Genomic DNA, 13,455 nt, shown 5'->3' on the forward strand with positions numbered 1-13,455 from the left:
ACTCACTAATGCAAAATTTGTGTGTTTTCACAATATGTGTGTTTTCATTTCGCGATATATCAAGGCAAGGAATTTAAGAGAGACATGTAGCAGAGTCAGCCATCGTCAAAAATTTGACTGTGCATCAAGCATGACGGCTTTTATACATGGCACATCTAAGATTCTACTGTAATTGCTGGCGCCCATGTGGCTTCCAGAAAGCACTACACAATTCGCATCGTGCATACAGTCAGATTACAAAAAGCATTGGTGACAACAGCAAATGGATAGAACTATCAACAAAATTCAAGAAACTTCCGATACATGCAGGTGCATTGTGCAGCAAGGGATAATGTTTAACAGTTGTTGGTTGGTGAAAAGCAGTGGCTGAAGAAAGAAGTCTTCAGTGAACAGACGACGGCGCGCTACACTAGTGCCATATTGTAGCAGTCGTCGCCACAGACACTACACCTGCACGGCTTTATGCTTTTCTTCTCACACTTTCACCATGTCCTCCTTCTCTGCTTCCCGTCTCATGCTTCCACTGCGCCCTCCTTCTCCACTTTCCTCCTCATACTCTCTTCCCTCTCGCTGATCTTTTCATCCCCCACTGTGCTCTGCATTACCTCTTTTATCCGCTGTGCTCATTTGCTCAGTTATGCCAGGAACAGCTGCGCTCTATGCAGGAATAGGCACATAAGAGCTGCACTCTAAAAAATAAGTCAGCTTTTGCACATTCGAAGCGGCCTTGGTGAAGCAAATCGTTAAATTCCTCACCTTTCACTATCTTGGGAAACTGTCCAAGACATGCGAAGCTTCAGATAGGCATATTTTATACTTCGAATTGTCGATATATATAACTATTTTGCGATCCCCTTGGAGTTCGATATATCCGGCATAGACTGTATCACAATGCTGCATCAGCCACAAAAATGCCTTCGTTATATCCGTTATTTGTTATAAGCATGCACATGGATACTGGCAAAAAACAATTGTGATCAGGTCTATGCCTAAGAAACACGAGCGGGGTGCCTCCGGTGGGCCAGCAAAGGATCTTCTGTAGATTTTGATGACCTATCAGCATATTGCCATGCCTATATGAGGAACAGCAACATCAATAAATTACATACACAGGCTCTACACCACCATGAAGGTGCAACCACATGACTGGTGCTATTATGCGAGATTGGCATGTTGATTTGCCAACTGCTGTCCACCAATGCCATGCTGCCGCCACCTACCTCGTGCAACTAAAAAAAACTTACGTAGAAACTTCTTCTTCTCCTCATAGTCAAGGCTATGAAAGACTCGCCAGAACATTTTCACAGTTGGATGGTTCTTGTGAAACTCGTCTTTGTATTCAGCATTCTTGAAAAAAAGAGAAAGAGAGAGAAAATTCCAAGCACATCTTTGAATATATCGCACTTCAATGTTTAACATGTGCTACTAGACATGGAACTCTGATATAGCTGCCTGATATATGAAATATCTTGAAATATCTTGATATATGAATATATCAAGGCTGTACATCATCATACCTTTTCAAGTTCATTCCAGTTGTAATTTTCACTACCAACCACCAAGACCATTAGTTCTTGAGCGTGAAACAAGTCCTGGATGGAAACAGAGAAAAGTGCACATGAAAACGTGCCAACAATGAATAATACTAGCAATAATTCTGAGCTTTCAAACACTATCATGACAAACACGACTAAATGTTTTTCAACATTTCTTACTCTGAAGGTAGACTTACACTTGACTGGAATGCACACCGCTCACCTGCCACGTGCATGCGGTCATGCAGTTTGAGCGTAAGTTGGCCATAAGCAAGTTCTACGGCTATTAACCCACAGACATCAAGAGCATGTTACCTCTGTGAAATACATGCTTTCATCATTATGATCTGTAGCATTATGATGTGCAGGCACTACCCGAAACACACAGGACATTTTGTTGATCCTTCCTTCCAGCACTTGCTCTATATTAATTATCTAGCAATTTAATTAGCCAATCAATTAATCAATAATTAATTAAACACTGTAGCCCTATTCAGGGATATTGCAGGAGTGGGTATAGTATAAGAGACACAGAAATCCAAAAGAAAAAATTGACCGCCCTTCCAATACTGTGAAGAGAAATGCAAGTGAAGCTTGGGATCCGCGGCTCTTCGTTCTCATACACCTTGGCCTCCCGCTCCCTCACGGCGAGGTCAGCACGTCTCGACAAGCCCTTTCATGAGCGAGTTCCCAGTGGCATTCATTAAACACCGCCTGTTCTTCGGCCAAACGCACAACGCGCAGCCCACTCCCACTGCCATTCCTTCAACGCAGCCTGCGCTTCAACAGAATGAACCAAACGCGGCCTCCCCATTTGAGTGCCAGGCCTGAACTGGCGGAAAATGGTAGGCGCGAGGCGAGCGAACATGCGATCACACCCTTTCCCTCCTCCAGAGAAAAGGGACACCTGTGATTGGGTCGCGCCTTGCGTTGTGTCTGCTTCTTCATGCACATAAAACCCCACTTTAAAGGGCACATATGATGAACAGACAGTGGATGAATCAGTTAGCATGGTGGTCTTGCAACCCGGAGGTCAGTGGTTTGAATCCGCAGCTCGACAAGCAATTTTCATTTTCCCGCGGCTTGGGTTTTTTTGTACGGCAACACCAACACCGACACAAGTGAGGAAATACAAGCTTCACTTGAATATAAGCAGAACAGTAAAGTTAACATGAGTCGGTACATTAGAGTGAGGTACAAATTTATCACCAATGTGTCTCTAAAAAATCCAACAGTGGCAATTCAAGGAAAGAACTGGGCATTGTGTTCCAGCCTTAGACAACTCAGGGAACAAATGGTGTTTGAAGTACTTCGGTTCAGGCAAGTTAGCATAACAAGTTTAAGCAGCATGAAAAGACGGCGACAACAAGGAACACATACACACAGGACCTGTCCTGTGTGAGTATGTTCATACACACACAGGCGCCATGTTGCAGTCTTTCGGGCTGTTTAAACTTGAAATGCATTTGAAGTTGCTAGCATGCACAAAAGATGGCTTGAGGTTGAGCCTGGGTCATCTTCTAGTTGAAAAAGCACTGGCCATTGCGAGGTAAGCATTAGCAAATAGACAACAAGATGAGTGACTAATGTAGTACAATATTTTCATAGATTCAATGTGCTACGTACTTACTGCACACCAGGGGAAAATTCAAGGAAGTCAGGGAAGATGACAGTTAAAAATCCTGATCACAACAATGACAAATGAAACTGCTTTCCTTCATTCAGATTCAATTTTGTGAGTGCCACACTCCTTATATGGGTTCCTGATGCATGAAGCATATAACCGAAATAAAAATATATTCTACGCATGAATAAGTGCCTTATACATTAGCAATTTCGTTTTCTTCAGTTTTCGATAAAATCAGTAACCAATATTTTTTAGTGCTTTTGCTGTAATGTGATCAACCTGCTGAGACCATTGCATGTTGTGCATGACGACGTCCCCTAGGTACTTATATGCTCGAGGAACTACTGCATTGTTTGATGCACGACCTACTGTATAAAGGGCGACCTGCGCATCCCGTGGTCGCCTACGGCAGCGCGCGGCCGAAGAAATACCACGTGATCATTGAGTAGGGACCAAGCGTGCCGGTAGAGGCCGCCAGTGCTCACCCTCACAGCAACGCCCGAAACGCTCCGGCCCTGCCTTAAGGAGTACGGCGATAAAGGTAAAAATTTGCAGAGGAGCTGCAGTAAACTCGGCATTTCACATTATTGACAGGGTGCGGCTAGAAAAATGCACGTCGATACATGCGATACATGCCCCAGATATTTGGTATCTTCGCTGTGCAGTACAATGAAATTTTAAACTACTTTGAAGGCGCGGCTGCGCGGCTGCTAGGATTGAAATAGTGTAATCCCTTAGAGCTTTTTTTTTTTCCCTCATTGTCTGCTAAAATGTTGGTTAGTGCTGTGGTGCCAATAAGGTCTGGTGCGCACTTTCCGCGCTAGCCGAGGTCTGAGCGCGCCCGCACTTCATTCTCTCGTAGGTCTCGCTAGTCCCGAGCCGGACGCAATGAACGCATTACGTACCGCTTTTCAGGACCCATGCGTTCCTTTGCTGTATTCGGCACGTTCACTGAAGTGACGTGCTGTTGAGAGCGCGGCAGAACGTGAGTAGTTTTAATTGCAGTGCATGCCACAATCGTAAAAATGTGCTGTTATTGACGTATTTATTTACGCCACTTTACCAAATGATAACGAAAGTCTAGCTTGAAAAATTCCAAGGGCACTTTATTGTGCCATCACACAGATAGTCACTACACTTTAAGCACTTTTCTGGAGTTGGGCTTTTGAAACGAAAAGCTTCGCTACGCTAGTCAACACTGTGCTTCGCGCGAGCCGGCGTATGTCGGAATTGGCTCCGTAAGCGTGTTCGGAGCCGGCGCAGGTGGCCACTGCCGCGCGCTATGCGTCGTCGTTTGACGTTCGCCGCAAGCGCGTGTTTATCGCGGAGGCCGACTATATAAACGCTTGCCAGAGAACAGGCGTGCGCATTCAACATGGAAGGAGAAGAGAGTGATACTACCGATACAGAGAGCTGTGTTTATGGCTGTACAGAAATCGCAAAATGTGCCCAACAATGATGAATAAAGAAGATTAATAATCCTGCATACCTTATGGTATATATCATTCATAAGCAATTTGCATCACTACACAAGGCACATGTATAGCATAACCATAAGCTTACCAAAGCATATCCATAAGTGAAACCGTAAGCATATATAACCATAGGCTAAATCATAAAGCATAAGCTAAACCGTAAGCATATCCATAACTTAAACCAAAATCATATCCATAAGTTAAACCGTAAGCATATCCATAGGCTAAATCATAAAGCATAACCATAAGCTAAACCGTAAGAATAATCATAGGCTAAATCATAAAGCATAACTATAAGCTAAACCATAAGCATCACCGAATCTTTTCACTTCGAGATATCCAGGCTTAACCTTAGCTAAGCTCCAGCCAATTTTTCTTTTGTTCAGGTTTCAACCATTGGTTTCTAATATCGGTCACGGGGAACTCATGGAATGAAATTCCTCTTGATGCTCGGCCGCTTGACTTTCACAACGGTATGCAAAAGTAAACCATCGTGCATGAATAAGCCTCAAACGCGACAGCCGGCGCCCACGGAGCTGAGAATCACAGTGTCACTGAAATAGAATCTGGTAATCAAGATCTAGCGACACCAACAGATCACCAAGTACTCAGCTAATTGATTGTTTCGCTTGCATGCGTTTGCGTCCTTCCGTGCTCTCGCTGAAAATGCTTGCTGCCCGTGCGTGCAGCCGGCCACGGGATTGGGGTAGGTGGGGGTGAGCACTAGCACCACTATTCACGGCGGCACTTTGGAAAACTGAAAAAAGCCACAGAAGCAAAAGCAAATCAGCGGCGCTGGCGCAGCGCCGCACGTGCAGGTCGCCCCTTATACCGTAGGCCGTGGTTTGCTGTATACTTATGAAGCAAAGCAAAATGGTTGTTCGCAAATTACACGACAGTTTCTTGGAAGTTAGTATGTATCTGCCAACCTGTGCACCACGAACAGGACCTGGTAAAGGACTCCTCTGTAAAGGACTCATGTCAAGACGGGCTCTTGACATGATACTGATGGGTAGGTCATTTATGAAGATCAAAGATAAGAAAAGTTCGAGAACAGAGCCCTGCAGGATGTCTTAAGTTACCTCTGCAGTAAGTAGAACTAACCGTGGGCAAAAATTTAGAAAACTGGCTATCCATCAAAGTAGTTTCAAAGTAGCTTACTGTGAATAACGGTTCTAAGGCTTTCAAAAAGTGGAAAAAACACTACACCTCTTTGTTTGCCAATATCATGACTGCTAGAAATGCAGTGTGCAGATTCCACTAGTTGAGTTACTGTGCTGAAACCATAACAGAATCTATCTTAAGTATTAGAGAGACACAATGTTATTGAATGAAGGTATTCTATAGTGTGTGTGCTTATGTGCGATATGTTCTAGTACCTTGCATGAATTGGAAGTAAACAATATAGACCTATAGTTAGAAGTTGTTTTTCACCAGCCTTATAGGGCAGGGCTTTGGCTAGCTTCCAGGTATGGGTATCGACACTGTAGTCAACAATTTGTTGAAAATGACAGCCAACCAATGTGAAGACCAGAGAAAACAATGGACTAGAAAACTGTTTGGACCTGAGCACTTCTTTGTTAAGTTTAGTATCAGATTCAGTACAGTCGAACCCAGCTATATCGAACTCGCAAAAAAACGCCTATCAGTTTGATATAGAGCATAATTCTATATAAGCTTGCTAAAGATTTGGATCTCGTAAAAGCACATACCATTTATAAAATCACTTTATTGATGAAACTAGCTTAGTTCCCCATGAAATAGTCCTGTATTTTCTTCTGCTTGAGCAATTTCGCTGCCTGTGACGCACACACTTCTCTACATTGTTTAAGGAGTCGGAGCACCTGAGGCCACAACCTTCCGCATTCGCACAGAAGCACCGGACTAGTGCGAGTGCACCAATCACCTTGGAGGATGTGGGCAAAGGACCGTCGTTGCTTTCCTCATTGTGCCCACTTTCACTTGTGCTTGGTACGATGTCGGCAATGTAGTCTTCGTTTTCTGGCTCTCCCATGGTCACAACACCGTCATCTGCACTCACAAACTCATCAACTGTTGATTTGTCAACAGCTTCCGGAAATTCTGACAGCTCATTCCAAATTTGGGCAACACTTGCAATGGCTTTGTCGCATTCATCAGAATTTACAGTCATCACCGAGCACGCGGAGGCCGACACGTCTGAAGTAATTTTGGGTGAACAATTTGAACATGGCCGCACGTACGCGTTGGGTGCCGTGGGCACCAGGTCACGAGTTTGACCGCTTTAGCCCTAATTTCCCCCTTATTCTTCAAGATCGTGCTGAGAGTGCTCCTCAGAATCTTGCACGCTGTAGGGACATCCGACTTCTCACTGCGTTTGACCTGATTTATGATTTCGAGCTTCACGATGAAAGGTGAATTCTGCCGCTTCATCATGGTAACACTCCGGGAGAAGGCCTACAAGGCACAAACACAATGAACCAGAAAAGCAGCGAGACAACTTGCACTTGTGCCATCTTGCATGAAGAAGGCACAAGAGCCTCTGATTGGCTGTCTGAGCAAGCTCTGCAGGCGGGCCAGGATCATTTTTTGCAAGGGGGTGTTGACGGCTCACCCGAGGCAGCGCGGTCACAGTAGGGAGAGCGGTTGGATAGAGCTGCACCGCCGGGCTTCCCCACCACAGCGAGGGAAAGCCAACTTCTGGGGGCACTTTTCCGCTGCTCGACGTTCTATATATCAGAAGTCGCTGCTACTTTTGTTCAATGTAAGCGTAATTTTTGCTATATATACTCATTGTAACTATACCGTGTTCAGAAATTGTTCAATATATGGAATAACTCGATGTAAACAGGTTTTATATAGTCAGGTTCGACTGCATACCATTTTTACCGATCAAAAAATCACCGATAGAGAGCTCAGGATCAATAACTGTAAATGGTAGCAAAAAGTTGTCATTGTGTGCATACATGGATTGGAAGTAATGATCGAAAGCATTAGCCATCTCGGTCAGATTATAAATGGTTGTGCCTTTTGATGGAAAAGAAACTACTCTCCTACACAAATCGTTTGCTCAGTCAGGTGACCAAACAGCATGCAATTTTGGGCACCTGTGGTTGCAGCTGTATGCAAGTACTGATCCTTGTGTTTTCTCCGTCCACGCAGTGAATCTAATCTTCGTGGTCCACTGGGCAGCACTGTTGGACTGCTGCTGTATCTACGGAACGTACACATCTCCCAATTATGTCTCTCAACTTCAGCTACTGAATTTGCCACCTACTGTGGAAGAAGCACTACAAAAAACAGTGGTTGCGGCTGTGTTGTAAGGATGCATGACTCTCACGCGTCCCCTGATATCTTGCTTTCCCGCATAGCTCCCGTTTCCTGCAGTGCGGCTTCGCCGCGTGGCCTGGCGCCCGCGGCGGTCGGAGTGGTTGAAGCACAGTACGAGAGATGGCGCGAGTGTAGCGCTGCTAACGCCGCCTACAGGCGGGGTTACTTGGGCACAAAAAGGATAAGGCGCTGCCTCTTTCGTTCGGGATGGCAAGCAGAGCGGACGTGCTGCGCGTGCGCCGATCCATGCTTCTGCGAGACCGTCTCGTGAGGCCTCGTGCGAAAGAGCCATCGTTCGCATGACCGTACGCGCGAACGACCAGGCGTTGGGATCCAGCATGGGGCGAACATATTCGCTCGCTATCCGGTCGCGGTGAGTCAGACTTCTAGATTTGTCGCACGCCCATCAACATGTTTTGTGGATAGCAACTCGGCTAGCAGGCATTGATCTATGAAAGGTGCAATAAATGCCCTTGTGATTGTTTGCACTACTGTGTTGTCGTTCCTTTGTCCCAAGAGTATGGGGGTGAGGACCCCACAGAGTGCAAGTACTGATCCTTGCGTTCGCTCTATCCAGGTTCATTGCTCTCTTGTACACTCAATTCTTTATTGTGCATTTGCCTGCCTCCATTGTAGCCTCTATTCTTGTGTTTACTTTTTGCATTTCTAATCTCTAGCACGCTGACTTGTGCTGAACTAGCAATGAAATTGCAGGCTCTTTGTTAGGAAGTTGCCGAACTGAAAACTAGCCTAGTGATGTTAAATGACCTCTATGAATGTGTGAAAAATGACAATGACGCAATGACCAAAGAAAACAGGGTCTTGAGAGATGAAAACAAAAAACTTAGTAAACAAATGTGTGATCTCAAACAATATTTGTGGCTAAATAATGTTCAGCTGAAAGGCATCCCAAGACAAAAGGCAAAAACTGCCTGGCAGTGGTCCAAATTATTGATGAGAAGATTGGTTGTCCAATCACCAATACAGATATAGACACAAAAAAAAGGAAGCCAAATTATTGTGCAATTCTGTTAGAGAAACAAAAGGCTGAATTCATTAAAAAGGCAAGAAAGGCATGGCTGTCTCCCATGGACATAGGGTTTGACCAGAGTACACGCCCCAAACCTGTGTATGCAGACAACCGCCTCACGCCAGAGTGAAAGCCTCTTTCTTTCTTGCCTTCTGAAGAAGCCGTAAAAAATGGACGCAGCCTGAAATCAGTGAGAAAGAAACTTGGCATAGGAGAAACCAAGATGTATGCACTGAAAGATAAGCAGGGTAATATCATCAACAATCTCAAAGACATAGCAAAAGCTGCAGAAGAATTCTATACTGACCTGTACAGTATCTAGAGGAGTCAGAATACCTCAATTAGAAACAGTAATGAACAGGATACAGACCTCCTCCTATAACTAGTAACGAGGTCAGAAGGGCCTTGCAAGACATGAAATGGAGAAGAGCGGCAGGAGACGATGGAATAACAGTCAATTTAATCAAAGATGGAAGAGACATAATGCTTGGAAAACTGGAGGCTTTCTATACAAAGTGTCTATTGACTGCAAGGGTCCCAGAAAACTGGAAGAATGCAAATATTATGCTAATCCACAAAAAGGAAGACGCTAAAGAATTGAAAAGTTATAGGCCCATTAGCTTACTCCCAGTATTATATAAAATATTCGCCCAGAGAATCTCCAATAGAATATGGGCTACACTGGACTTTAGTCAACCAAGGGAACAGGCTGGCTTCAGGAAGGGATACTCTACAATGGATCACATCCATGTCATTAATCAGGTTATCGAGAAATCCGCAGAGTATAATAGGCATCTCTATATGGCTTTCATAGATTACGAAAAGGTATTTGATTCAGTAGAGATACCAACAGTCATAGAGGCATTACGTAATCAAGGAGTACAGAAAGCTTACGTAAATACCTTGGAAAATATCTACAGAGGTTCTACAGCTACCTTAATTCTACGCAAGAAAAGCAGGAAGATACCTATAAAGAAAGGGGTCAGACAGGGAGACACCATCTCTCCAATGCTATTCACTGCGTGCTTGGAAGAAGTATTCAAGTTATTAAACTGGGAAGGCTTAGGAGTAAAGACCGATGGCGAATATGTCAACAACGTTTACATTTGCCGATGACATTGTTCTATTCAGCAACAATGCAGACGAGTTACAACAAATGATTGAGGATCTTAACAGAGAGAGTGTAAGAGGGGGATTGAAGATTAATATGCAGACGACAATGATAAATAGCCACGCAAAGGAACAAGAGTTCAGGATCGCCAGTTGGCCTCTAGAGTCTGTGAAGGAGTATGTTTACCTAGGTCAACTAATCACAGGGAACCCTGATCATGAGAAGGAAATTCACAGAATAAAAATGAATTGGATCGCATACAGCAGACATTGCCAGCTCCTGATTGGAAGCTTACTATTATCATTCAAAAGGAAGGTGTACAATCAGTGCATTTTACCAGTGCTGACATATGGGGCAGAGACTTGGAGACTAACAAAGAAGCTTGAGAACAAGTTAAGGACTGCACAAAGAGCGATGGAATGAAGATTGCTAGGCATAACGTTAAGAGACAGAAAGAGAGTGGTTTAGATCAAAGAGCAAACGCGTATAGACAATATTCTAATTGACATCAAGAAAAAAAAATGAAGCTGGGCAGTGTTACGGTTGGCATCTAGCATGCCTTGCAAAAAGGATTTTCACCCACCATGCCTCGTCAAAACGAAGCATGACTTCCTAATTCGCCATGGTCATCTCGAGTGTCTGCCAGTCTGGCAGAAGCCCCGCAGTGTTTACAGGCCTCTTTTGTGTGTGTGTGCGACTTTAGAGGGAGACCCTTTCCTCGAACTGTCAAACTTTACAGGAGAACTTCCACGGACCAGCAACGCACAAAAGAGAAGGACAAGCACCTACAATTCCCGGAGGCTTGGTATAACCAGAAGCTGGGATAACCAGAGGCTTGGTATAACTGGAGGCGGGGCCCTCTTTCCGCGAATCAGACTCTGTGCCTGTCACGTGACGTCGACGGAAGCAAGATCCCTCCCATGATTGTAGAAAGCCTATTTAAGGGGCTCCGAAATGTACCTTTTTTGACACTTCATTCTCTTCTCTTCATCTTTCACCAACCTTTGAATAAACCGTGCAAGTTTCGCACTAGAAATCGTCTCGTCCTTGCCTGGTCGCCATGGTTTACCAGATGCCTGCAGCCCGCCAACAACGCCACGCTACCCAATAATAACGTCGGTCGAGCTTCGACAGGCAGGCGTCGCTACAACTCGGTAGCAGTACGATACGCTACCCTGGAGTACGCAACAGCAGGTCATGTAATGCGCAGGTTAGATAACCGTTGGGTGTTGGGTGTTGTGTTTTATGGCACATAGTCAACTAAGGCCATCATGCGCCAAGCTCGAGGTATAGGAGAATTTTCCGTGTAATTTTATAAAAATGTAAATAATCGTCGGTGGTGTTGAGTGCTTAAATAGTTAGAGTTACCTCATGATGGAGTAAGAAAAACATTGTAACAATGGGTACTGATAAAAACTTTAAAAGGGGGTCGGGTAACCTCAGCGGCCATCCTTGCCAGGGCAAGGATCTCGAGGCTCCTAACCAATCAAATAAAGTCCTCAGCCTTTTTCTCAGGAATGAGAAATGGCTGTGGTGTATGAGGTGAAGTACTGCGTGATGATTTACATACTTTTAAGAAAACCAGCTTCTGTTAAAAATCTAAAAACACTAGACATATCCACAATTGCATTATCACTCAAGAGCAGTGCTGAGTGAAAGGGGATGCATTGGTTATAAAACGGGGAAAAGCACTTTTTTCGTAGCTTTTCCAGTTTACAACATGAAATTAAAATGCGATTTACTATAAGTTCATCTCCGCAAGTGCAAATTGGTTTGTCTTCTTTCTTCAGTAGAAAGTTGTGTGTAATGTGTGTGTGACTTATACGGAGACGGCAGATAATGACTTCCTTGAAACGCTTCTGGTGCACGCATTACTTCCATTCACCTAGAAGTGGTTTTATTAACTGTAGCTTGTTATTTAGTTCGTTGTTCCAAGTGGACTGCCATTTTTCCTTGCATTACTATGTAGTAAGTTCATGCAATCTCTACAGGGCATATTTACATACTTAATTTGTTTGCCGTAAGCTTGAGCAGCGCACAAATCAGCTCTTTCATTGCCTTTTATGCCAACATGACTTGGTATCCAGCAAAGCCTGATGTTTTGGCCTTGAGCTGTGGCTGCTGTAATGCTGTGTATGGGGTCTCCAAGCAGAGGAGCCATTGCATTTCCAGAATTAAAGGCTGTGAGCACACTCAGTGAGTCTGTGTAAATAACACTGTTGGCGAGTCTCATTTACTATTTTTTCTATGGCTACACAGATGGCATAACTTTCCACAGTGAAGATGGAAGCACACTGTGGAAGTCTTACTATTTTATTCCAATTCCCCTGTACAGCTGCGCTTCCTACATAAGCATCTGTTTTTGAACCGTCTCTGTAAAAAGCTGCAAAATTACTGCACTTTTCTTCAAAGGTGAGGAATTCTTGTATTATATGTTGTTGCGGAATTTGTCTTTTACGGAAGTGTGTCAGAGTGAAATCACAGATTTCAGGAAAATTGTGCCATGGCGGCAGTGGACCTCGCCTTTGGGCAATGTTTGGCAATATGTCTAGCATGCCGAGGTTTTGGCACATCTCTTTGAAACGCAGGAGGAGTGGCCTAATAGCTTGTGGTTTGTTGTTAAACAGTGTTCTTGATGGGTACTTTGTGACTATGGGGTAACATAGGTGTTTGGGAAGCGAACGGATTTTTAGAATGTACGAGCATGTGAGCATGGCTCTTCTATCTGTAAGTGATGGCTCATTGTTTTTTTTTTTTAATTATGGGGTTTTACGTGCCAAAACCACTTTCTGATTATGAGGCACGCCGTAGTGGAGGACTCCGGAAATTTCGACTACCTGGGGTTCTTTAATGTGCACCTAAATCTAAGTACACGGGTGTTTTCGCATTTCGCCCCCATCGAAATGCGGCCGCCGTGGCCGGGATTCGATCCCGCGACCTCGTGCTCAGCAGCCCAACACTATAGCCACTGAGCAACCACGGCGGGTTCTACATGAAGACTGTTTATGGGTGATGTCCTGTATGCACCAGTGGAGAGACGCGAACCTAAATTATGTACTGGATCTAGCCGTTTCAGGTACGATGGTCTTGCTGACCCATACACTATACATCCATAATCCAGGGTAGAGCGTACTACAGAGCGGTAAATTTGTAAGAGACAAGTCCTATCGGCTCCCCGGTGTTTTCTCGACAGCACTTTGAGTGTGTTCAGGGACTGAGAAGCTTTCTTTTTCAAAGCATTTATGTGAGGCAGGAAGGTGAGCTTCCTGTCAAATGTTACACCTAGAAATTTATGTTCATTTTTTATGGGTAAATCTATTTCGTTCAGGTGTAGGGTGGGATCTATTTGTATGCCTCGTCTGAGTGAG

General features: G+C 44.4%; 1 protein-coding gene across 6 annotated transcripts in view; it reads right to left on the reverse strand.

The window, feature by feature from the left end:
• Positions 1-13,455, reverse strand: part of Herc4 (HECT and RLD domain containing E3 ubiquitin ligase 4) — a 283,320-nt gene that overhangs the window by 30,140 nt on the left and 239,725 nt on the right. For all 6 annotated transcript variants that reach the window (XM_065439437.1, XM_065439436.1, XM_065439434.1 and 3 more), the window contains 2 exons: positions 1,518-1,592; positions 1,245-1,347 (listed from right to left, as the gene is read on the reverse strand). In XM_065439437.1, the coding sequence (XP_065295509.1) occupies positions 1,245-1,347; positions 1,518-1,592 (178 nt within the window). The remainder of the gene's footprint in view (positions 1-1,244; positions 1,348-1,517; positions 1,593-13,455) is intronic.

The sequence above is a fragment of the Dermacentor albipictus genome, chromosome 1 (genome assembly GCF_038994185.2).
Source record: "Dermacentor albipictus isolate Rhodes 1998 colony chromosome 1, USDA_Dalb.pri_finalv2, whole genome shotgun sequence".
NCBI lineage: Eukaryota > Metazoa > Arthropoda > Arachnida > Ixodida > Ixodidae > Dermacentor > Dermacentor albipictus.